This window comes from Oxyura jamaicensis, chromosome 1 (assembly GCF_011077185.1).
Source record: "Oxyura jamaicensis isolate SHBP4307 breed ruddy duck chromosome 1, BPBGC_Ojam_1.0, whole genome shotgun sequence".
NCBI classification, from domain to species: domain Eukaryota; kingdom Metazoa; phylum Chordata; class Aves; order Anseriformes; family Anatidae; genus Oxyura; species Oxyura jamaicensis.
This window is the reverse complement of record NC_048893.1, coordinates 142,759,694-142,782,990: the sequence shown is the minus strand read 5'-3', so window position 1 is coordinate 142,782,990 and position 23,297 is coordinate 142,759,694. Positions and strand designations below refer to the sequence as shown.

Below are 23,297 nucleotides of genomic sequence, written 5' to 3'. Positions count from 1 at the left end.
TACCAAAACTACCAAAGACAGAAAACTACCTATCATTAATGAAAATTTCCTGTCTCCTTGCTCCTCAGTGTATAGAAAACACTATTTGAAAAAGCATAGCAAAAAAAGGGGGAGATTTGTGAAAAGAAAACTTGGTGACTATTAGACAGTGAGGTTGAGATGGATGTGATCACCCTCTGCTAAACTCATTTACATCCTTAGGTCATGGAGAAGAATTAGCTCTCTCAAGGGATGTGTATTTGGAGCACTGAGTAAAGCTTACACCTTTCATATCAATCAATCAATCAGGGCAAACAAAAATAAATAAAAATAAATAAAAAACTCTTCTATGTAGAGTACCAATTAGAATATTTTAAATGCATAAATAACAACACCATAAACCATTACACTTCTTCCTTTGCCTCTTAGGGGCAATGGGATTTAGTACAGACTTCTTGTTTTCTGTGTAGCTTCAACACAAATTCAAACATTTGTGTTGAATGTGTCTCTGTGTTGAATGTGTCTCTTCTGTGTCTCTTTTAGAAGAATTCTATTTCACTGGGAATTCATGTTGTCTTGGGGTCCGTTGCCATTGTATGCTCCCCAGACAGAATAAAACAGAACAGTGTTATATTGAAATTTTATTGTGGGTAGCTGTCACCTGAAAATCCTTCTATAAGAGAGGGTCTACAAAACCTTTTCATAAAGGATAGTATTTCAATGCAACATGAAATATCCATCCACTTGACTTTGAACACATCAGAATGATAAGAAAACAAGGAAACAAACATGGTAGCAGGTTTAAGGAATTTGGAATTAGAGATATTGAAATAGTTCCAAGTAACTTTTTCACTCATACTGCTGGCCAGCAATACTGTAGGATATAAAGGGGTGGGTCCTGCTGTGAAAAAGAAAATACTAGCTATTAGAAGTCCTTGTGCAGCATCTCACCAGTCACAAAATGAATATGGCTGGGAATCTAAATTTTAGATTTTATTTTCAGCCACAAAGCATTTACTGTAAAGGAATAAAGAAAAAAAAGTATTTTAATGTCAGGTACATGGTGAGCATTTTGACGTAGCCAGCTTTAAAACTGAGTAACATTGGCTTTTCAGTGGTTTGCTTGAATCTGCTGCACAGATAACAGCATCCTGAACAAATGAAAAAAAATATGTGCAGAATGAAAAAAAAAAAAAAAAAAAGACAAAGAGATTGTCAGGGAACAAGGGTACACCCTGACAAAAGCTATACAGAGTGAAAGGCTCTCAGGAACTGGGTTGAGCAACAGATTATAGCACAGGTTTGTCAGACCCCTTGGGAGCACTGATTTTCATGACCCTACTCAGCCTCCCCTGGGACCTCTACCTACACTTTGTCCATGGGCCCAGTTCCTGCCCCAGAGACACCATGACAGTCAGTTTCCAGACCCATCTCCCACTGCTCCTTATGGGACCCCAGCCCTGGCTTGCTGCTTGCTGTATCAGGGCTGGCGACAAGTCCCGTTACCAGCCCTGACTCTGCCCACCATGTTCAGACCCTGACTGATGGTGCCCATCAGGGTGGGCATGGCCGGCTCCCTGGTACCAAGGGGGCAGCTGTCTCCAGCTGCTCCCTGACAGGGATATTAAAACCTTGTGCATGGAGGCTAACCGGACCACATTCCCATTCATCTATGCTCAGGACAAGCAAAACCAAAGACTGATTTTTCTGCATAAAATTAAGTATTGGAGTGCCCTTTGGACTGCCTGAGTGCAGACACTTGCGTATGTGACCTCCCATCTGCTATCACTGAGACCGTAATGACTGTAGAAAAGTTAATTTATGTAACTTTTATCTATTCATGCCCATCTATCTACATAAAAGGCAACATGACCTTACATTTAGGTACCTAGAAACAGGCTCATGGCTGAGGGAAAATAATCAATTAACAAAAAAATGTGATGGCTCTTTTAGCTGGGGAAGGTGACATGACAAAATCAAAGGTCTCAGCAGAGTTAACTAAAGAAATAACCCACTGAGAAGTTAAGATTTACAGCACCTAATAATAAACGTAAGCTAAAATTCCTGTGAACACAGCTGGCTTGTACAAGCTCTTTCGCTTCACTGTAGTGACTTGGAACTGAAGCCCTGAGTTGAGCAGGCAATGATGTGTGCTCTCGGAGCCAGCTGACTCCTATGGCAAGAGAAGTGCAGCACCATGCTGCTACAGGAGCCATGCTTCTCCCAGCACTCTGCTGCCTCACACAGATAATGCTGCACACACTTTATTGGGTATAGAGTAGAATGGGAGTCAACAGACATTTGACTATTTCAGTAACTTTCAGTCCTAACTCAGATAAATTGCTTATATTTCCTATAATAAATAAATAAATAAATAAGGTTATGATATATACTTTCTTTGCAAAGCTTAAGAGGACTAAAGAGGCAAAATATCATGCAAGAGCTAAATACATTATTTACCACAAGTTAAATATTTTTTTCATTTTACCCATTGATAGATATCAGAAAGTGTCTACGTAGAGTCCATTTTGGTGAGCTGGGGGTTGGCCTCTTCTCACAGATAACTAGTGATAGGACTAGAGGGAATGACCTCAAGTTGCACCAGGGGAGGTCCAGGTTGGAAATGAGGAGAAATTTATTCTCAGAACAAGTTGTTAATAATTGGAATGGGTTGCCCAGGGAGGTGGAAGAGTCACTGTAATATTGGTGGTAGGTGGGTGGTTGGACCAGATGATCTCAGAGTTCTTTTCCAACCTTAATGATTCAATGTCACCAAAGTCACCATCCCTGGAGGTCTTTAAAAGATGTAGATGTACATCTTTTAGATGTACATCTTTTAGATGTAGAGCTTAGGGATATGGTTTAGTGGAGGACTTGTTAGCATTAGGTCAGAGGTTGGACTCAGTGATCTTGGAGGTCTCTTCCAACCTAGGCTATTCTGTGATTCTGTAATGATTCTATGATCAGGCTTGTCATTTCATTATGAAAATTCATCAGGCTGGTCAAGCATGAACTCCCTTTGGTAATCCATGCTGACTTCTGCTGATAACTTTCTTCTACTTCATGTAACTGGAAATGGTTTCCAGGATTAGCTGCTCCATCGTGTTCACTGGGATCAAGGTGAAGCTGACCAGCCTGTAGTTCCCTGGGTCCTCCTTCTTGCCCTTGTTGAAGATAGGAGTGACATTTGCTTTCCTACAGTCTTTAGGCACTTCTCCCTGTCACCATGACTGATCACAGACTATCAAATGTGGCCTCACAAAGACTTCTGCCAGTTCCAGCACTTCTTGGAGCATCCCATCATGGTACATGGACTTATGTATGTCCAGTTTGCTTCCAATCTCCATATGCTTCCTTTTTATGTTTGAGTTTGACCAGGAGATCCTGGCCAAACCACTTTCCAGTGTGGCTGTATATAAAGCTGTTCTGGAACAGCAGTTACACAGCTGCCCTAGGAAAATGCTGTTCCCAAACTAATGATCATTGCTAAGAAGTGACTGTAAATTGTAACTGGGGTGAGCTAAAAGTGTAGTCATTTACCATAGCTCAGCTGATGACCAGTCCTAGTCAAAAGTTTTCAGATTTTATTGAGCAACGACTCCCTCAGAATACAGCTTCTAAAAATATCGTCCTCTGTTTTTAAATCTGTGTTGTAAGAGTTTCATACCAGAAATCCCAACTCCACTCACTGTCATTTATTCTTTACACTCATTCACTAACATTGTTTCAAAAATAATCACATACTATTTTTGCTATCATATTTTAAATATAATATATTACAGATATGTTTCTATACCAATGCATGCCAAGTGCAAGCAAAACAAATAATATTGTTTTTAACTTCTAATACCTTCTTTTTTGTAATAATCTATAAAACTTTTCTCCTTGTAAGCCATCAGCCACACCTTTTTGCCTGCAGAAGTTACCAGGTTCTTGATATAGACATAGTCAACCTTAATTTTCTCTGATCTCATCCTGTGCACTGTTCATAAACTGTTACCAGTCCAATTCTTTGTTTATCGTTCCAACACACTCACTGGAGTGATCTTGTTGTTCTGCTTGGTTTATTCATCTCTCTCTTCCTGAAATGTCTTCAAACAGTCTATTTAAACATATTGCTTAAATTGACATATGACTTAGTACCATATTGTTCTCTTAAATGGTATTTTAAAATGTCTACCAATTAACCCAATTAACCCAATTTGAAGCACCAGAAAGATTCACACATCTGCTTGGAATGTCCCAAGATTTCATCAGCCAAGGGATTTTAATCATTCATGAAAATAATTGTTTTGTTTTGTTTTTTTGTTTTGTTTTCTTTTCTTTTCTTTTCTTTTCAAGAAAGCAGGCAAACAGTTATCACAAAGAATTCCTTCTCTTACACTACTTTGAAACCAAAGGTTAATTTCCACCAAATTACTTTTGCTATGCCATTTTAAAATATATTAATCTAAATCTAATTAAAAAACGTATTTTCTATGTCTCCTCCACTGTTCAGCTGCTAGGCTCATTTAATGTTAACGTTCTGCAATGACAGGCCTTGACACCGGGCATGTTTGCAGACATGATGCAATACTTTGCATGAGGACCCTGTCGGGGCTAACACGCCTGTTTATCAACAGGGCTAACGAGCCCAGGCAGGATACTGAGCTAGGCTAGGCTGATACACAGCTCAAGCTCCTGAGTGCAGGTTGTTTGGGGTATGTCTACACAATTGCATCGTGTGGAGATACAAACTGCTTCTGTTTGCTCATACTGCAACCTATTGCTTCAGTAATCTGATGTGTTAACCACATGACAGAGTCCTCATAAAAATGAACTCTGTCATTCCCTCACCACCGTTCTGTCTTTTAAGGAATGCAATTCACTAGTTTCTGATGTAATGACCCACAGTGTTACTCAATATTACTCAACAAAACCCACTCAGTCCAAGGAGAAGGACAATCTATGTCTCCTGAAATGTATTTATAAAAAAAATAAAATAAAAATTCAAACTTGACCTTGAAAGTACCTTGTTTGCTATGCAGAAATCATAAAATAAACTACTTTTACATGTTTTTCTGTTTGTATCTCCTCAAGCATCTTATGTAGTCACTTAGCAGAAAATGGCTTTCTCTAGAAAGTGGAATTGACGGTATTTTATCAAATGTCAGTTATAGAATCTATGTATGTTTCATAAGAAAAAAAAATGCAGAACAAAGCCAAAGGGGAAAAAAAAAAAAGTCTCAAGGCACACTCCTCTCTTCTGAGATTCTTTTAAAATGCACAGAATACTATATCCTTGTTAATCATTAGGTTTTATGAGATTTTTTTTGCATGTTTTTGATCCTTCAAAATGTTTCCTATTTTTCACTTAATATTTTCACCTAAAGAAGATATTCACACAGAGTAAATGACTCTGAATATTGGCATGTATCTGTAGGACTTATTCCAACAAAGCTTTCAAGTTAGGCAAAACTGTAACAGCAAAAACAGTTCTGTAAGAGCGGAACTGGAAATATGTGTTATTGTATTCTTACATGCTATTTTGAAGGCAGAGGCCCTGTTTGTGCTTTTGGACTTTTGGAAATTGTGTGGCCAAGTAAACATTCTACACATACTGAACTAAAGCATCACTATGACTTCTATTTCACTAGAAAAAGAAAGCTGAGCCATAAAACAATGGATTAACTGAGATGAATGGGCAAATCCTGATTTCAAACAATAGTAGGTCCTTTGTTGCCTTTTTTGTCTTCTTCCTACTGCTTTAATTTTCTTCTGCTGCATAAGAGAATGAATGAACAACTGAACAATAACTTACACATCTCCTTCAGCGTGTTGTGTAGAGTTGCTACTGCTTTTGGAATATGCACTTCTCAAGAGCTTTGGTGTTATGAGACTAGTGTTAAAGGTGGGCAAATAGTTCTATCACTTTCAAAAAATGTTTGATATTTAAATGGATTTTAAAGCATTAATTGAGCTAAAGTTTAATTTATTTTCCATGGATGTAATTCAACTTTAAAAAAGTCTCATGTTGAAGAGTCACACAGAGGTGAATCTGCCAGCAATAGCAGTTAGCATAATGGATTTTTTTTTTTTTTTTTTTTAATTCTCTTTAAGGCATCTGAAGACCTTTTGATCTTTCTCCCAATCTTGTCTACTGTCATCCTATTCACTGACCTATCTGAAGTATCGCTTCCGCAAGCATGAAAACAGTCAACACTAAGTACTTTCAGGTTTTCTTTCGAGGCTCCTCTTCCAAATCATTATGATACATGTTTACCAGATTCTTTTAAAATGATTAATAGCACTACAAAGCCTGGATTTCAATTCAGACCTATACAGGAAGACTGGGAAAAATATTTTAAAAGCAAGTTTTCTCCCCCTTGACATTTTTATTCTGATCAAAACACTTGTTTTGGCTAAAAACCAAAACAAAACACATTTAAAGATGAATGACAGTTATAATAAATTCAGCAAAACAAAGCTACTTACCTGTTCAAAAGTATTCTTTTGAAATTCTTCAAATCCAAAAATATCCAGTATTCCAATTTCAAATATCTGGTCACTGGAAAAACAAACAAACAAACAAACAAAACCAAAACACAGATAATAAGAATTCAAGAAAGATGATAATATATCTGTTGTTTCTCACAAAAGTACTTCTGTTCTAGGATGAAAACAGCCTTCATTTCAAAAACATGGTATGAATCACTCATGCAGACTATATATACAACATAACAACCAAAATTGTACCTACCAATATACAAGCATTAAGAAAAAAAAAAAAAAAAAAGAGGTTTTAGATTGTTTTAGAACAATTAAAAAAAAAAAAAAAAAAAAAGCTTAGCTTTTTTAAAATCCATTTTCTAAAGGTATAGGTATCTACTCATTCAGATGAGGAGTAGCCACTGACGGGAAGTTTCAAAATTTCCTGGTTGCACTCAGGCACCCCTTTCAGCTTCTATTTACTCAACAGCCAGAACTGCTCCTACTAAATGCATATCAAGCCCAAGTCCTCAGTGCCAGCATCAAGCAGAAGTTGTGAGCTCAGGCTGCACAAGAGATTACATCTCCCAGAAGAAAGAACAGTCAGGATTTGGGTATGAAGAAGACAGATGTTTCTTTTTTGTACATATTTAAAAATACTTGTTGGCTGTGCATCTCATTTGTCATACACCACTGCATGTATTCAGGGAAGGGCTTATACTTAGGTCCTGTGGAAAGACTGGGATATGGTAGTCACCTAGGATTTGAACAGGTAAAATTGGAAAAGGACCGAGGTGTTATTACTCTGTACTTACTTGGGACTAAGTCATTGTCATCCAGATCTGGAGAAGAACCTGAGGTCATTAACAGGGAGCAAAACTGATGTTTTGGGATAGCCCATTGCTTGCTATGGAAGGATTTGAGAACATTATATGAAAGGGCTGGGCTGGCTGAAGCTGAGCTTTTTCTTCATGTTCTTCACATTACCATTAGAGAGAGAAAATTAAAAGAGGCCATTAAAAAGCTTGCATTTTTCCTATATGAATGCAGTGTGACTTTCTTCAGGGTGCAGTATTCTGCTAGCAGGATGAAAGACTTTCCACTATAGCCAATAGATCTCTTGGAGCAGGAAAAAATAGCAAAGGAAAAATCTTTCAGTTTCATGAGAAAGGAGATGGACACTTGCTAAAGTATATGAGTTTTCCTTTCTTTTTTCCAACACAATTTGTAAATGTATGAGGTTGCATGCATACAAGTAATATTGCAGCCTCCTGTTTCTGAGATCTACTTTCCTTCCACATTTTTCCTTCCTGTTTCACATTTCTTCTCTGCTTAAATCTATGTGCAAACCAAGATATAAAGGTAAAGGGAAAAAAAAGGTGATTCACTGTCAAAGTACTTCAGTACATTTCTATTACAGTCAATGTAAACATTACCATTCAATTAGGCAGAGATCCAGCCCTGAAAACAAATCCTATATAACAACCAAAACAGTAAAACAATAATAATTAAAAATGACTACTATAAACCAGACTAGAAAAAAAACAAAAAACAAAAAAAAAAAAAAACAGTCCTCAGAGACTAATAGAGCCTTCTTCAGAAATGATATCCACAAAGTTTGTCTTCATTTCTAAGGCATACCAGTTCAATGCACTACTGATCGTCACAAGACTGGCTATATGCATAAATGTCAGACATTGGATGTTGCATAATAAATCTTATCTAGAATGATTTTGTTGTGCAGAAGAGGTTATCATGAGGTTGATTAGCTTCCAAGGGAATTTCTACAACATGAAGCAGAAAAATATATCACTACCTCCTTCTCTGAGCGCGATTTAAATTGTGTTTAAAAATGTAAGCCTCATTCTCAAGTGTTACTGATGAGGGATGGATGTACATTCTTTGTCATGTGTTTTCAATGAGACTGGTCCATTTTTATAAAGAAATAAACATTTTAAAAATAAACTACCTCTGAATAACATTCAAAAGCCAGAATTATTATGCTGTTTGAATAAGTTCTAGAAAAAAAAAAAATATATATAGTTTTTTCAATTTCAAAATACTTGATAGGTTTTCACTTTTACTTTATTATTTTGTTATTTAGCTATAGCCTTACTCATAGGAAAGTGTAACAGAAACTGCTAAGCAATACAACACTGAAATATTGCATTATATTTCACAATTATTAAGATCTACATAATGCTGATGGAACAGCTTACCCCTTCTCTAATTCAATGAACCCCTTCTATGTCTAATTCAATGAATGGATTTGAGGCTGGACTGCTTACATCTCAGCTGAGTGCCATGATTGTTATTTAGTCAAATTAGTCTCTCTTACTATTTCTCACAAAATAGGTTAATATTTGCATAAGGAAAAGTGCAAAACCAACTGACCTATGGAAATATTATAAATCAGGCAAAACAAGAACCTAGCTCTAGTTTCTAGAACTCTCAGGAAAAGCCTTAGCAGCCAGCCTACTGACTACTTCATGTAATATTCTTTATCAAAACGGTGAGATTTCCAAGAAATGTCTTGATTTTCATGGAGATGCACATTTTTATTTTTATTTTTTCCAGGAAAACATGACACTCCAGTATTTTGATGAACTTCACCTGATAATCTTCGCTTAGTATTATTAGAAGATGCACACACTACATGAAAAGAGCTGAAGGTTTTACATAATTAATATCTTGCCTATAGGGCAAATATAATGAACAAGGCTCCGTATCCCTAGAATAGTGATAATTTATTACTATATTGTGGCTTTATATGCAAAATTTCACCAAGAATGACAGTAATTTTCTGTACTAAATACTGCCCAGTTTTGCAAATTAAACAGCAACAGACAGAGCAACATCAAAATTAAATGTTTTATTTGTAATTACATGCAAAGATTTGCTTTATTTTTTCTGTCTTTTTGTCTTCCTCTGTTCTATACTACATTTATCCTTAGAGGAAGGGTCCATGTATGGTTTCTTGGGTAGCTGTCAATCATATTAATTCCAGAAAAATTACTTTTCTTAAATTAATCATAGCAGAGATCCCCAAGGCAGAATAAAGCATGAATGATCCCATGTTTACAAATGAAAGGGCATGTCACCCATGTCCAAAAGAACAAATATTAGAAAATAGTACTTTTTGTTCTAAATAATTCCTTTATTTTACTGTACATTTTTACTGGTTAATAAACATCATTTACACTTTTCCTTATTATGTCTCAGACATTCAATATTTAATATGTATAAATAAAACAACTATCATAAGATACAGGGGACTGAGATTTCAATTACATTATGCAATATTATGTGTTTATTTAGAAAATAAGAGAAGGTTACGCATTTGTATTCTGTATGGAAATGAGATTCAATTATAAAGTAGTACTTTCTTTTTGTGTAGCACAATGTATTGGTAATATGACTGATTTTTTTTTTCAGGTTTCACAGTACTTTTTAGCATAAAAATTAGGAAAACAGTAGTTTGCCAATATTTAAAGAAAGTTTCCATCTCTGACACTAGTATAGACACTGTGAATAGTTAAAACACACAGTGGATGTTAACTACATCTGATTTAATTTTTCTGATTTACAAAACAGCCTTTCAACCAATAATATTTTACCATGTCTCTGGTTTTTCCTTGTTCTTCAGAATGATTCCCTCTGTATATATGTTCCTCATAGACTAGAAACACCTTTTGATATTGTACGCTTAGAAGTTGCATTGTAAAGAAACAGCATAAAAATTCTTAGCAACTCTTAAAAACAATACATATATACCAGACATCCTGTCTGATGATCTACTGTCTTGGCAGATATCTTGCCATTCATCAAGAGATACTTTTGACCTGTTTGCCATTTCTGGTAGAGGTGAACAGAATTCCCTTTACAATACTTCTGACCCATCATTTCAGACAAGCCTACAGGATGTTATTTGATCACTCTTTTTTCATCCCAGATGGTTTTCAGCTCTGAAATCCATAAGGTTCACTCCCATTTTCATTTTTCATGTGCCTACACAAAGCAGTGAAGTGAATCTGTTGAGGCAGTCTGATCTAACATGTCTTCTCATCTGTCCCAGATATAACATTTCTTGCTCTTCCTCCAACTTCTACTAGTAACAAGGAAGGAAACTAGTTATCTTAGGTCTGATCTGGATAAACCAGATGCAATACTGATTAATGACTAAGTATTTCTAGGATGAGATATATAGATATCTCATATATATATTCTCAGCCTTCAACTGAGAGCTGCCACACTCAGAATCTTACTTAGTCCCGCTCAGTGCTCCCAGGGGGACAGATTGCACCTGCTGTCATAAATACAGCTCCTGAAGGGTGCTCATGAGACACGGGCTGATGTACAGTTGTAAATGTTCTTCATCTCAGTTACTTAAACAAACTAATTTCTGAGACTTTTGAGAGCAGCTTTTCTGAGATTTAGGTTTAAGTTTTTTTCTCTCTTTTTTTTTTTTTTTTCAGAGACGTGGTGGCGTTTCCACATCTCCCAGTTATTTTGATAAACACCTGCCATTGTTCTTTTAATATTACCATAACCAAGTGTGAGAGGTACAGATAGGCAGTGGTTGGACATGGTAGAAGGAAACACTGACTGTGCATATAACAGGCATTTCCTTGAGTGACTCGACAGGTATGGTAGGAAAGAAGAAAATCCTTTGCTAATAGACTCAAGATCTATAGCCCTCTCATCACTAGCACATACACTTCTCTACATACATTTTCCCCTTTAAAGTAAAATCTGCTTTAAGACACAGTGTTTTCTTGTTTAATGAAGCTCTGAAAATGATACAGACTGAAGTAGATCTCGAAATATTACATTACACACAATATTGTATGATCTCAAAGTAATAATATTACACACAATATTGCATTAGATGCTTTGCATTGTTTGTATGTTTTAAAATTTCCCCTATGACCACATATAGACAGTTCTCATTATTTTGTGGGCTCATGTTCTGAATAGGAACTGCCCCTCTTCCTCCTGCATTCTCAGCATCCTTCTATGGGGTTCAATAATAGATGAATAAAAGTTTTAGTGTATGCTCAGATTTTTTTTTTAAAAGTTCAGCAGACTTCTGTTTCAGAATATCTCACCCATGATCATAGTATAAATCAGATGAAGTGTATTAAGAATTCAGTGAATGAGATTTGGGAGATCTTTCCTTTACCCACATAAATGTTGCACTGCTACTCTCTGGCAATACTCGAACTGCACTGGAAATAAGATTACATGGCCAGAACACACAAGCTTTCAGAAAATACAGATGTAGGAATATTCTATATTCTATATTTGAAAGAGAAAAGTCCTGTGGCTGACCTACAGACATGGAGCCTAGCTGACTGCTAGTTTCATTTACTTACCTATAGCACAGCATGTATATTGGCATTAGCCCCATCTTTAGGGCACATAACAGAGAGACTCTTTGCTAACTAGGTAAAACACAGTGCCTTCTTCTTAATAGCAGACAGGGAAGACAATATCTAGATTTTCTAAAGCAAAGATATCTAATTAGCTTGGTTTTCATAAGAAAATAGAAAATATACATATTTCAGAAGAGTTCACAGACATCCTTAAAACTCCATGAATGTAAAGTCCTGTTAAAGAATGAGTCAAGCATTCTTAACACACCATCTCATGATACTGATTTACTAATATTTGGACCATCAGATCCAACTTCCCTAAAGTGCAATTTAGTAACTTGAAATGCCACATTTAGGCAATCCTGACAGCTCTAGTCTCTTTTAGCTAAAAACAGAAAAACAGCATATACATTTGAATGGAAGAAAAACAGAAGTAAACTTTTAAGAGTTAATAGTCTTGGGAAAAAGATCATATAGACAACTTTTAAAATGATAAAATAAGTGGAATACAAAGTCATTGTATGAATGAGTGAATGTAAGAAGTAATCATTTAAAAAAAAATGATAAACACCTGTGAGACATTTTCATAGCTTTTCTCTAATCCCGTTCTAACTTCCAATTACAAAAAAAAAAAATAAAAAAAGTTTTTCCCCCATGGATTTCTTTGAAAAAAATATCAAGTAGGATGAATAAAGTAATCAACTTCAAAGTACTTTGCAACCAGTACAAGCTAGCATCAATGGCTATGAGTTAGTTCCAACTTGACAAAATCGTAAGTAACTTCTTATGAAGGCAAACAACATTTCTGAAGGTGTATTATTTCACTTTACATTGTCATTAAAAACCCTTAGTACATATTTATTGAATGGCATTATAAAGTAGTGCATTTGTTGGATTAGGGAAACAACTTTATCCTCTATACTTTATATCTCTAGGGCATGTTTTTTGTAGCTTTTCATGAAATCATCTCCCCTTCCCTTAGATCTAATGGCAATCATCACATTTACTTTGCCTGAAACCAGCCACAAGCTGTTTCATAGCAAATATAAATCAATACTAATGAAAAAAAATCTAGTAGCTTCACCTTAAAGTTAAAAACAAGTAACTAATTTCCTCAAAAATGTCAAGGTCAGATGTTTCTTAGAGTTACTAAGTCATAAATCTAATTTTATTGTTTCATAAATTCTCATGGAAGTAGAGTTAAGCTACCTCACAACAAAACAAGAGAACTGAGCTAGAAACCTTATTCCAGATTTGTGATAAGGGTTTCATCCTGTCCAGGAAGTAATAATTGTGCAGCTCTCTAGCCAGGAAATAAAGTGTGGCCTGAAATCTGTCAGCCTTATTTAGCCATGATAGTTGATATCTTTGGTGGACTTTTAAGTACAGGTTTATTAAAAGTACACCAAACTGGAGATAAAAACTGTTAATTGCTGGATTTGCTCAAGTGTATATGAAATAAATCCGAACCACAAATCACAGATCCAGGCAATGACTTGCATTAATTCATGTTGCATCTTAACCTGTGCTATGCCTTGATTTACTATGACAGGTAAATCAATATGATTAGTCTGGACAAAAAGAAGGCTGGAGATGGAGGGAGGTGTTTTTCTATCTTAAGCTGGCAAATGCAACTGAGGTTGAAATATCAATGAAGGACAATTAACATCATTTTTACTTAAAATAAGCTATTTGTCTTCAACTTTGGAAAGGGACCTCAGGCTGAATTTGGCCTGCAAAAATGTAATGTCTTGTCAGCATTGCCAATATATCTTGAGCTTGTTAGTTGCCATTAGCCAACCTCAACACAGAATTCCACTTTTTCAAGCATACGTATAATAAAAAACTATTGCAAATTTTTCATTCTTGACATCAAAAAGCTGTTGCATTTTAGCTAGGACTTACAACATCACATAGCCTTCAAGTTACCAGACAGGTGGAAATAATTTCACAGAGAAATATTTCCACGAGTCACCTCAGGCACATATGATTGCAATAAGAGGAGAATACAAGGTAAACAATAGACAAACCGCCTTGACTTTCAATATTTTAAGGTCCTATGATATATAGAAGTCACAGGTATACATTACTGAACAACAGAGATATACAACATCCTATTTTGAAAAAGTGTGAGATGTGGATAATGTCAAAATAGCACAATTCCACATTAAAAAAAATATATCAACTGTTCTTCAAATATTTTTAATATGCTTATTCTAGTGGTTTTGTTTTGTTTTGTTTTCCTCAACAATCACTACAAATGAGCTCACTGTAATTAGAAATGCCTGAATTGTATTGTTGTCTGAGACAGACAAGTGCTGAGCTAAGCCTGTGTTCCATAAGTTACAGGAAAGAATGGGGAAGAATTGAACATGACCAATGCCATTGTTCTTCCTTGTTATAAACACAGTATTTCAAATTAACACAGGGATTGAAAAGTAGCTTTAGCTTGATTGTCCAGGTGCCTGCAATTGTAAGGGGCTGTACAGTCAGAAACAGAGCAAATTAGTATTAGTATATAAAAAGTATTACTGGAAAGCCTTTCCTTTGCCTCCAGTGGAAAGGTAGGCATTCTGGTGTTTTATATAGCCAGGGAAAGCTTTTTTTGTGTGTGCAGAACACTCTGAGGTTTTCAGGTATGGTAGCCTTTTGTTTTAGTCAAGTTTATAGAAGAGAAATGTGATTTAGTGCTAATTGGTCTACAAATATGTAAAGAATAAAATAAAACAAAACAAAATAAAATAAAATAAAAATTGCAAAGTCTTCAAACTTAACAACTCTAGAAGAGTACACCTGATAAATATTTATCTTCTGAAGCCAAGCCAGATACGATTTAAGGATAAATTACTTATTCCCTTTTGGAAGTCCTACATCTGTCTTCTGCAGATTTCCATTTATCAATAATGCCAAGACATCTTGCACCTGATGTTCATAAGAAAGTCCATCTGCACACGTGAGATGCTAAATCTTGGTTAAGTCACAGCTCAGCTAATTAGGTCTCCTGTCTTAGTTTGCAACTTTGATTCTACTGAGATTTTTTTTTTTCTTTTTCTTTCCTGTTTCTTGACTGTGATGCATGCTTGACAGTGACACATACTAATTAGCATTTTTTTCTTTTTCTACAAAACCACATTGGACAGCAACTTGTATTCAATGGTAAGTGAAGTTTAAACATTCATTTGAAGGCCTCTGAAAAAAAATCTGTTTTTAATAACCAGTGCTAAGGTCAAAGTTTGGGGGGCAAAGAACTAGTATATTCTGCACAAACTTAAACATCAAGCAGATTTTTGCTTTTGAAAGGTTTTTTGCATAGTTCAGATTTTTGCTTAGTTCATTCTGTATTGTCAACTCTTAAAAGACTACTAATTCTAACCACCAATACAGGTAACTGCATAAAGTATCTTATTCAGCCATGTAAACAAATAAACAAACAAACTTATAATTGAGGAAACAATTTGAAACATTCCAGGAATGACCAGCGAGCAATAAGGACTCGAGTTTCAGTTTCGTGCTGTGATAAAATGCATTATGTGATGGCATTATGTTTCTATTATGGATTTGAATTTGAACAGATAATGACACAGCTATTAGTTTGTAATGGTAATCATTACCTGCCAGTCTCATCTTGATTTTGGAGGTAGCAGTTGATTGTGTTGACTAGAAAGCTAAATAAACGACCATACAGAGATTTTGCCAAGAGATCCCGGTAAAATTCTGCAATCTCTATAGTGTGCCTCCGTACTATCGTGTCTCCTAAGAGAGAAATCAGAAAATAGAAATAAAACAATTTGTAAAGCTTGCTTTAAGTAAATTTAGTTACAATAAGTCCTTCCATCCATTTTACTTCTCCTTTGCCTCAGCTATACAAGGTGCTAGTTTCTTTCTGAAGCCTGCAGTGAAAGATGAAAGACTATTAACACTCACAAGATCTTCAGTTTGGAAACATGAACTTCTTTTCAATTGAAAAAGGTATCCTTATCACACACAACTAGCATTTTACTGGAAAGAACTTCTTCAAAACTAGTGTTTTTAGGGACACTCCTGTTGACTTTAGTTCTTAGTATTAACAACTAATCTGTCATCTTGACATACTTGTAAGATTAATAAAGCGAGGAGTCCACCAGTGTCAGACTGCAAAGCTCCTTTGCTCCATGCTATAAAGACAGTTCTAATTCAGTGGTCTGACATATTGCATGGTGGATAATCCTACGTATTCCTCAGGGAAAGGAATTGACTTTTCATGAGACCATAAAAAATAAAGAAAAAAATGATCTGCTTTTAAAATTCTCAAATCAGAAGGATCAAAATGACATCAGGTCTGATCTATGAGAATGTAAGCTTGGAAAAGATTACCTTTAAAATACTGAACATCAGTTGTTAAGGCTGAAGCGAGTTCATCTGGTGAAACCTGCAGCATCCCTGCCACTGAAATTAAAAGAGAATTTAAAGAAAGCTTTAAAGAATTTGAAGAATTTGTGCTGAACTGCATATTTCATTTTTATAATAGATTTTCTTATGTAGATGTTATTTTTTGAACAGTGAAAGAACCCACACATTAAAGGAAAGATCACTGTCACAGGAGTAATCAGAATTAATGAACATATAAAAATGGATTACTATAATCAGCACTTTGTGAAGTTGGAGTGTATCTGTATATTACATTACAGCTCTCTTTCCTCTTTAAAGATTACTCAGGACTTTCCACAGTGCTTGGCAGACTTTCTCTCCTATTACAGTTAAGGTATGCTATTTATTGACGATCTGTATCCATAAGCCACTTTGAGGAGATTTATTAGTGACCAACAGGGCAAACTTCAAAGCATGAAAGCATGAGACCTTCTTAAGACACAGATTTTGGAAGGAATTTGATTCAATGCAAATTGTTCAGCTGTTGACGAGCAGCACAAGAGAGTTTTAAAAGAGGGCTGCACAAAGTGCACGGAACAACTTCTTTTGGCAAACGACACCATTAAATCTGACATTGAATTGGATAATTCGCAATCCTAGCATTTTATTTAGTCTCATAAAAATCTGGAGTTTATAAAACATCCAAGTCGATTGGGTGCTTGTCTTCCCACAGCTCCAGAAGCTGGCTTTCTCCCTGGAGCTGGGTTTCCATCTGTCGGTGGCTTGGCGCAACCTCCCCACTGCAGGACCAAGCAGGCAATGCCGGCAGGTCGCGTCCCACTGACCTTGCTCCAGCAGCTGCAGGTCCGACACGAGTGCTGTCTCGGCATCTGTCAGAGCCGTAAAACGAATGTCTCCAAGATGCAGAATTGCTGAGAGAATCACAAATAGGTTCTCCACCTCCTGCGTGTAGTTCATGCACAGTTAAAGACAAAGAAGAGATATGTTGGGCACACCACTGAAAGGCAATGCTTTATCGAAATGCACATTCCAGTAGTTTATAGCCTTGGCATTTGCTAAATCAAAAAGTATTCATGAGATAACTATTAACAGTAATATTTGGATTTACAAATCAAACTGGAACCCAACTAGGACTTAAAAGAACAAGATTACCTTTTTAACATTTGTTTTAATGTAAAACACGTTAGCTACTGAGTTAAGAAACGTTTTTACTGTGTGTGAAAAAATACTGAGATATCTTTAATGGATGAATTATTTCTGCAAAAAATAAACATATCTTCTCCACAGAGCACTTCCGTTAAGACAAATTCTGTATCTGGGAATAGCAAGTCTGTTTTTTCTGGGAATAGCATAGTCTGTTTTTTCCTCAGCCAACAGCATTCACGAGCAGTGTCTAGCTTTAAATTTCAGCAGGTTCCTAGTAGTAAAAGTTGTATGTAAGATTGGAAAGAAATAAAAGCAACCCCCTCGCTCACACAATTAACCCCCCAAGACTGCATGCTATCTTCAGATGTCTCTAATGTTCTGAAGTAGTTATCTTTAGGGGCTATTTTTTTCCTAGCCTCATTATTACCACACCAAGAAGAAAGCGAATGTTTTTGTTTCTTTGTTTGTTTAATGTTTTTAAATTCAAGAAAAAAAAAAAGAGCTAAGACATGAAAAACATGTGTTTTTCTTTTTTTTTTTTTTTTTTTTTTAAAGTCAGTTATATAACAATGGTGCTCCTTTGAAATTATAAAAACAGGTGTTCATCCACCATATCAATGCATGGCATTATGTACAGCAAAGTTACTTGATAACTCTTATTTGAAATATTTTTTAAAAATATAATATTTACAGCCTAATTCTACTGAAACAGTAGAACTGACAGCAAGAAGTCTCACTTACTGGAATTTGCAGGGTAAGATTAAAAAATACCATGCAAATGAAATATTTCGCCAATACATTCCCTTTACTCTCTGGTGACTGCAATGAATACTGAACACATTAAAACCAAGCTTGGACAACTTTCCATTTGTTTGCAGAAGCTATAGGTAAAAAAAAAAATAATAAAAAATAAATAAATAAAATAAAATAAATGCTTAAATATTTCTGTGAAACAGACTACAGGGGTTTGATAGTTTGATTCCTGAAATTATACTTTAAGACAAGAACGTCAATCTCACACTATGTGAGATAGATGTACATAGGGCAACAGTATATTTTTCTGTTACACAATCCCAAATTCGGAGATTAAAAAAGATATCAAAACAAGATATCAAAACAACCCAATACACTGTTGCCCTTTTTTACAGCCAAACTCTGAATAAGATAGCTCTTACCACAGATGAGTTGCCACACTAATATGGCATTCACACTAGGATGATACACCCTGCTTCTTGCTCTTAGGCAAGATCAAATGCCATATTAGTAAAGCATAGTTCTTGCTTGTTAGCTCGTTCAGAACTGGTTTGGGGATGACTGTACTGCACTGACTTGCAGGAGGGGGAAAATAGTTGTTTATTTTGGTGGTTTTGGTAAGGCCTCAGGTTTAGTTCAGGTTCCAGAGTCTCAAACGCTTTTGTATTGTGTTCTAAGATGCATGTATCCTCAACATTAAGACAAGTTTTTTTATAGACATTAGGGTACTTTGTGGGATTCCATTAAAGACTGTTTAAGAATGTTTATGTTGTTCTTCAAAAAGATACTCTATTATTGAATTCCTTTACTAGACAGTAAAGGAATAATATACACAGACCTCTCCATGTATCTCAGAAGTAATGGGTAGTAATTTCAGGAGACATGTTTTATCTACATTACTTCTTTCTAATATTCAGCACAGGAAATCAGCCTGCAGTACTCTGGTACTCCACAGATACCTAGTTCACTAAATGATTATTCTGATGCTACTTGGATATAGAGGAGTCTTGAAGCTGGTTTACGCTTCTCTGAGATGCAACAGACCTTCCTTTCAAGAACTCTAGAGGGTGGTGAGGCCCTGGCACAGGCTGCCCAGAGAAGCTGTGGGTGCCCCATCCCTGGAGGTGTTCAAGGCCAGGCTGGATGGGGCTTTGGGCAACCTGGTGTGGTGGGAGGTGTCCCTGCCCATAGCAGGGACAGGTGATCTTTAAGGAACTTGGTGATCTTTAAGGTTCCTTCCAACCCAAGCCATTCTATGATTCTATGAACTCTAAGCAAAGTGAAGTACTGGATCCCAAATACTCTTTTTTTTTTTTTTTTTTTTATTTCTTTCTTTCTTTTTGTACAGTGTTCTCCTCAGACAGTTTCTGCAGGCTTCCAAATGTGATTTGTTCTGTATTCTATTATTTAGTTATGAGCTGAAGCCTTTCATTAATGGAACAGGAAGATTAATCAAAGAGCTAGGGATGAGCTATCATCTGTGAACACCGGGCTAAATGCTGGCTTATTGGAAAAGCATGGAACTTCTGCTACTCAATACTACAGGTGCAGAGCTTAAGACTTAGAAGTAAAGAATAATTCTGTTAAATATAGCCATATGTGTTCCACTTCATACATAGACACATTAATATTCATGGAGAGAAAAAAAAAAATAAAAACACAAAACATTGTTTCTTTATATTAAAAGGTGTCATAGGTTACCAAAGAACATTTGTTACTACCTTAACTAGGGAATACCAAATAACTATATGATGCACAATCACTGCAGAAGTTACTCTACCTCACACCTCAATAACAGCTTCAACACAGGGTCACAATTTTTTTGCTGACAATCCTTTTTTAGTACAAGCTTTGCCCATCTGTCATCTCTTATGATAATCCAGCATACTGTCACATAAACTTTTCCCCAGCTTTCTTCTTATGCTGCTAAATATCATGTAGGGGTGAAGAAAAGAAGTTTTTACTTTTTTCTGAAATTAATGTTGCTTACATATTTGTTTTGCAGAAGTGTCCCAGCTATAGCATGCTAGATAGCATATAGATAGATAGATAAAATATGGAGAGTCTGTTAAATATCCTAGTATCCTGAAGGGAATTACAGAGTTTATATGAGTTCTTATACTCAGCCGTCCATTTCTTCTGATTCCCCTCACACCTCTGTCCTCCAGAAGCTTTTATTGATGAACTTTCCAAATTATCTTCTTCATGAGCATTTTAGGATTGAAGACAAACATCAGACCTATCTTCTTGTTGCTTTCTGGGGATTAAGTCAACTCTTTCAAGTTACCCTGCTCTAATTTTATTTGATAAATATATATTTACTTCTTTTCAGGTGTTGCTAGCAAAGGCATTTGGAATGTGTGTTTCACAAAATTAAAAGGGACAGGAAGATAATCAGGAAGAGGAAAAATTCCTGTGGGTTTTATGAGGTTCTGTCATATGGGATTTGATTGTTTCTTTTATCTATGTAATTTAATTGTTCAGATCATTATACCTTGAAGCTGTTTTGTGAATCTTTAAGAATGAAAAAGATTTACATTGTTGGTGCTGTGTCTAATTAAAAGTGATTACAGTAATTTCCCTGGAGTGAACTAGTACTGTAAATTGTTTCAAGATCCTTACCGACAGAAAAAAACAGAAGACAGAAAGATGTTTCTTTCCCCCACAAAAGGTTATCAGTGACAGTTCCTTACAACCTGCTTTCAACTAAGTAACACTGATTTTAGCTGCAAAAAACATAAACTTGTGTAACTTACCAGGCTATTGAATCCCATAGCACTTAGAGCTTGTCTTAGTGCAGCTAATTTCTCCCTGTTTTGAGGGTTGGCTGTTAACATCGTCTCTTCTAGCACATTCTGGTTTAGATACCTGCACAGAAGAAAACTAGCATATTTAGTATTTTAATGCTGGTGCAAAATCAAGCTGCTGAGGTTAAAAGATAACTTTTCTTCTCTAATCGGAGATTTATTACATATATCTCAGATTTCAGAGGGAACAGTACTTGTGACAGAATGCTCCTCACTTTGCTTAATTTCTTGCTCCTTAATTTCACATTCCTTGAATGCCTATATTAACTCACAGACTACACTTGTGAATTTCCATGTATATAGACAAAATTCACTGACTATACATAAATGGACAAAAAATCACAATTCTTAGCCAACTGAGATTGCTTCACTTCTGTGTACAGATATTTTCTTCCCTTTTTTATCTCAGAAAAAAGTCTTACAAAGGAAATCATTGTGCCTCCCCCAGCTCTCAACTTTAGCCCTATTTGTAAACTAAAACTTCAGATTTAATTTATACCACTGAGATTTTTGCCATTCTTGCACTACCACAGATTTCCCTTCAGAAGAAAAATTTGAGGAGATCCCTGATAACTCTGGCTGCTTCAAACCGCCCTCCTGCTGGCTAGGGAAGAGATCAGCTCTTATCTGCCTGATTGCATCATGTTCATTCACTCCCCTAGCAGCTGAATGGGGTGACAGGTATCCTCAGCCTCTGCTAGAATAAAGTAGTACCTGAGTACACAGAGTAGTAAGTGTACAACCCTTAAGCTTTACAGTGCTGCAAACTGTAAAGGAAAAGTTAATTCTAAATCCTTCCCAAAAATAAGGATTTGAAGAGACAAAAAGGGACATCTAGTGTAGCAGCTTACTTGTGGGCAGGAGGGGAGAAATGGATGGACGGACAGAAGGACAAACAAACAATTTAAACAAAACAGAATAATCAAATACTATAGTACAAAATACTAGGGAAAAGAAGAGCAATCTAACCTTTACAATAATCCATTGACTCTCTCAATATATGTCTATGGGCCAGATTTTTAAAAGTATTCAGGTAACTTCATATAGTCAGAATCTCCAAGAATGCAGTGACTGAATATAAGATCTGATTTTTAATTATGTCATGCTGACATTAAAAATGCCTTAAAAATGGAAAAAAAAAAAAAAAAAAAAAAAAAGTATTCTTTTATCTTCACTTCATCTATCTCTCACATAAAGATTGGAAAGTACGGTTTTAATTTCTGACAATTCATGTTCATAATCCTATTCTAATTGAACTGTAGAGGACACTACTCCAAAATAAAAATGCAAGTTCGGCAAAGTTTTTGTAAAGGCTTATAAAGCTCTTATAAAGGTCATCTTTTTTTTTGTGATGTAGCTTTTAGAAAAAGGTGAAGGAATAATTTAATATTTGCAATTTTCTAGCCAATAGCGAGGTTTACAAGATATACAGGATGAAATATACTGTGCATTTTTAGTAGATTGGTACCGGATTTACCAGCATGGAATTAGTTTGGATTGAAACTGTTAAAAGTTACCTCAGTAGGTGGTCAGAGAAAGAATGATGGGAAAAATGTGTGCCTGGGTGCATAAGCACCCACAGGAGAAGTCAACTAGCAGATATTTCAAGTACAAACAAGCCTCACATCACAGTGGCTAAAGCCTGTGAATTAACACAACCTTTGAGAACATGGTGCTGTGATCATCACTGCCAGAGCTCTGTACCATTTCCTTGATGCTACTGAAAACATGACTTTTTTTTTTTTTTTCCAAAAATGGTAAATACAAATAATAGCACATCTGTCAAACTAGCTGGAGCAGATGATAGAGAGTGCATGTCAGATTTATGTGTTTTTTTGTTTGTTTTCTGTTTTTTTGTTTTGTTTTGTTCTGTTTCACTTTGCCTGTATGTTTCAAAGGAGGCTAGAATAAACCTGACACAGAACCTGGCACAGAACCTACTGGTATAAAGGTTAATCCAGCAGAAAATTTTCCATAGTTCTGAACACGTTGTGAGCTTATACCAATTCAGTGCTGTGCATCATCTGTCTGTGTCATTTTCGATCCGTAATTAAAAGATTTACAGCAACATCTATTCTGCTGTCAAAACATCCTATTGTTGAATGGCTGGAGGAGTTGGAAGCTTATGGCCATTCTTTCAAAAAAGGCTTCTCACTGGTGTTCTCACTGAAGAACCCTTTGTCTCTTTTTGTGTACTGAGCAGGAAATACATTTCCCTGTTCTGTCAAAAGAATATTGTATACCTTTCTTATTTAAGCAACCTTATGTAATTAATTCTGTTTAGCTTAGCTTAAGTGCTGGTGGATATCATCGCAGCAAAAAAAGTGTGTGAACACTACCAACTCATCTCAACGCAGGCGGCAGCATAGCAAAGTGACCCAGAATGTTCACTCCCTTGGAG

General features: G+C 35.8%; 1 protein-coding gene across 3 annotated transcripts in view; it reads right to left on the bottom strand.

Annotated features, from left to right (window-relative positions):
• Positions 1-23,297, bottom strand: part of MYO16 (myosin XVI) — a 386,603-nt gene that overhangs the window by 115,929 nt on the left and 247,377 nt on the right. For all 3 annotated transcript variants that reach the window (XM_035317929.1, XM_035317919.1, XM_035317937.1), the window contains 5 exons: positions 20,846-20,957; positions 17,015-17,132; positions 16,176-16,247; positions 15,434-15,575; positions 6,454-6,526 (listed from right to left, as the gene is read on the bottom strand). In XM_035317929.1, coding sequence (XP_035173820.1) covers positions 6,454-6,526; positions 15,434-15,575; positions 16,176-16,247; positions 17,015-17,132; positions 20,846-20,957 — 517 coding nt within the window. The remainder of the gene's footprint in view (positions 1-6,453; positions 6,527-15,433; positions 15,576-16,175; positions 16,248-17,014; positions 17,133-20,845; positions 20,958-23,297) is intronic.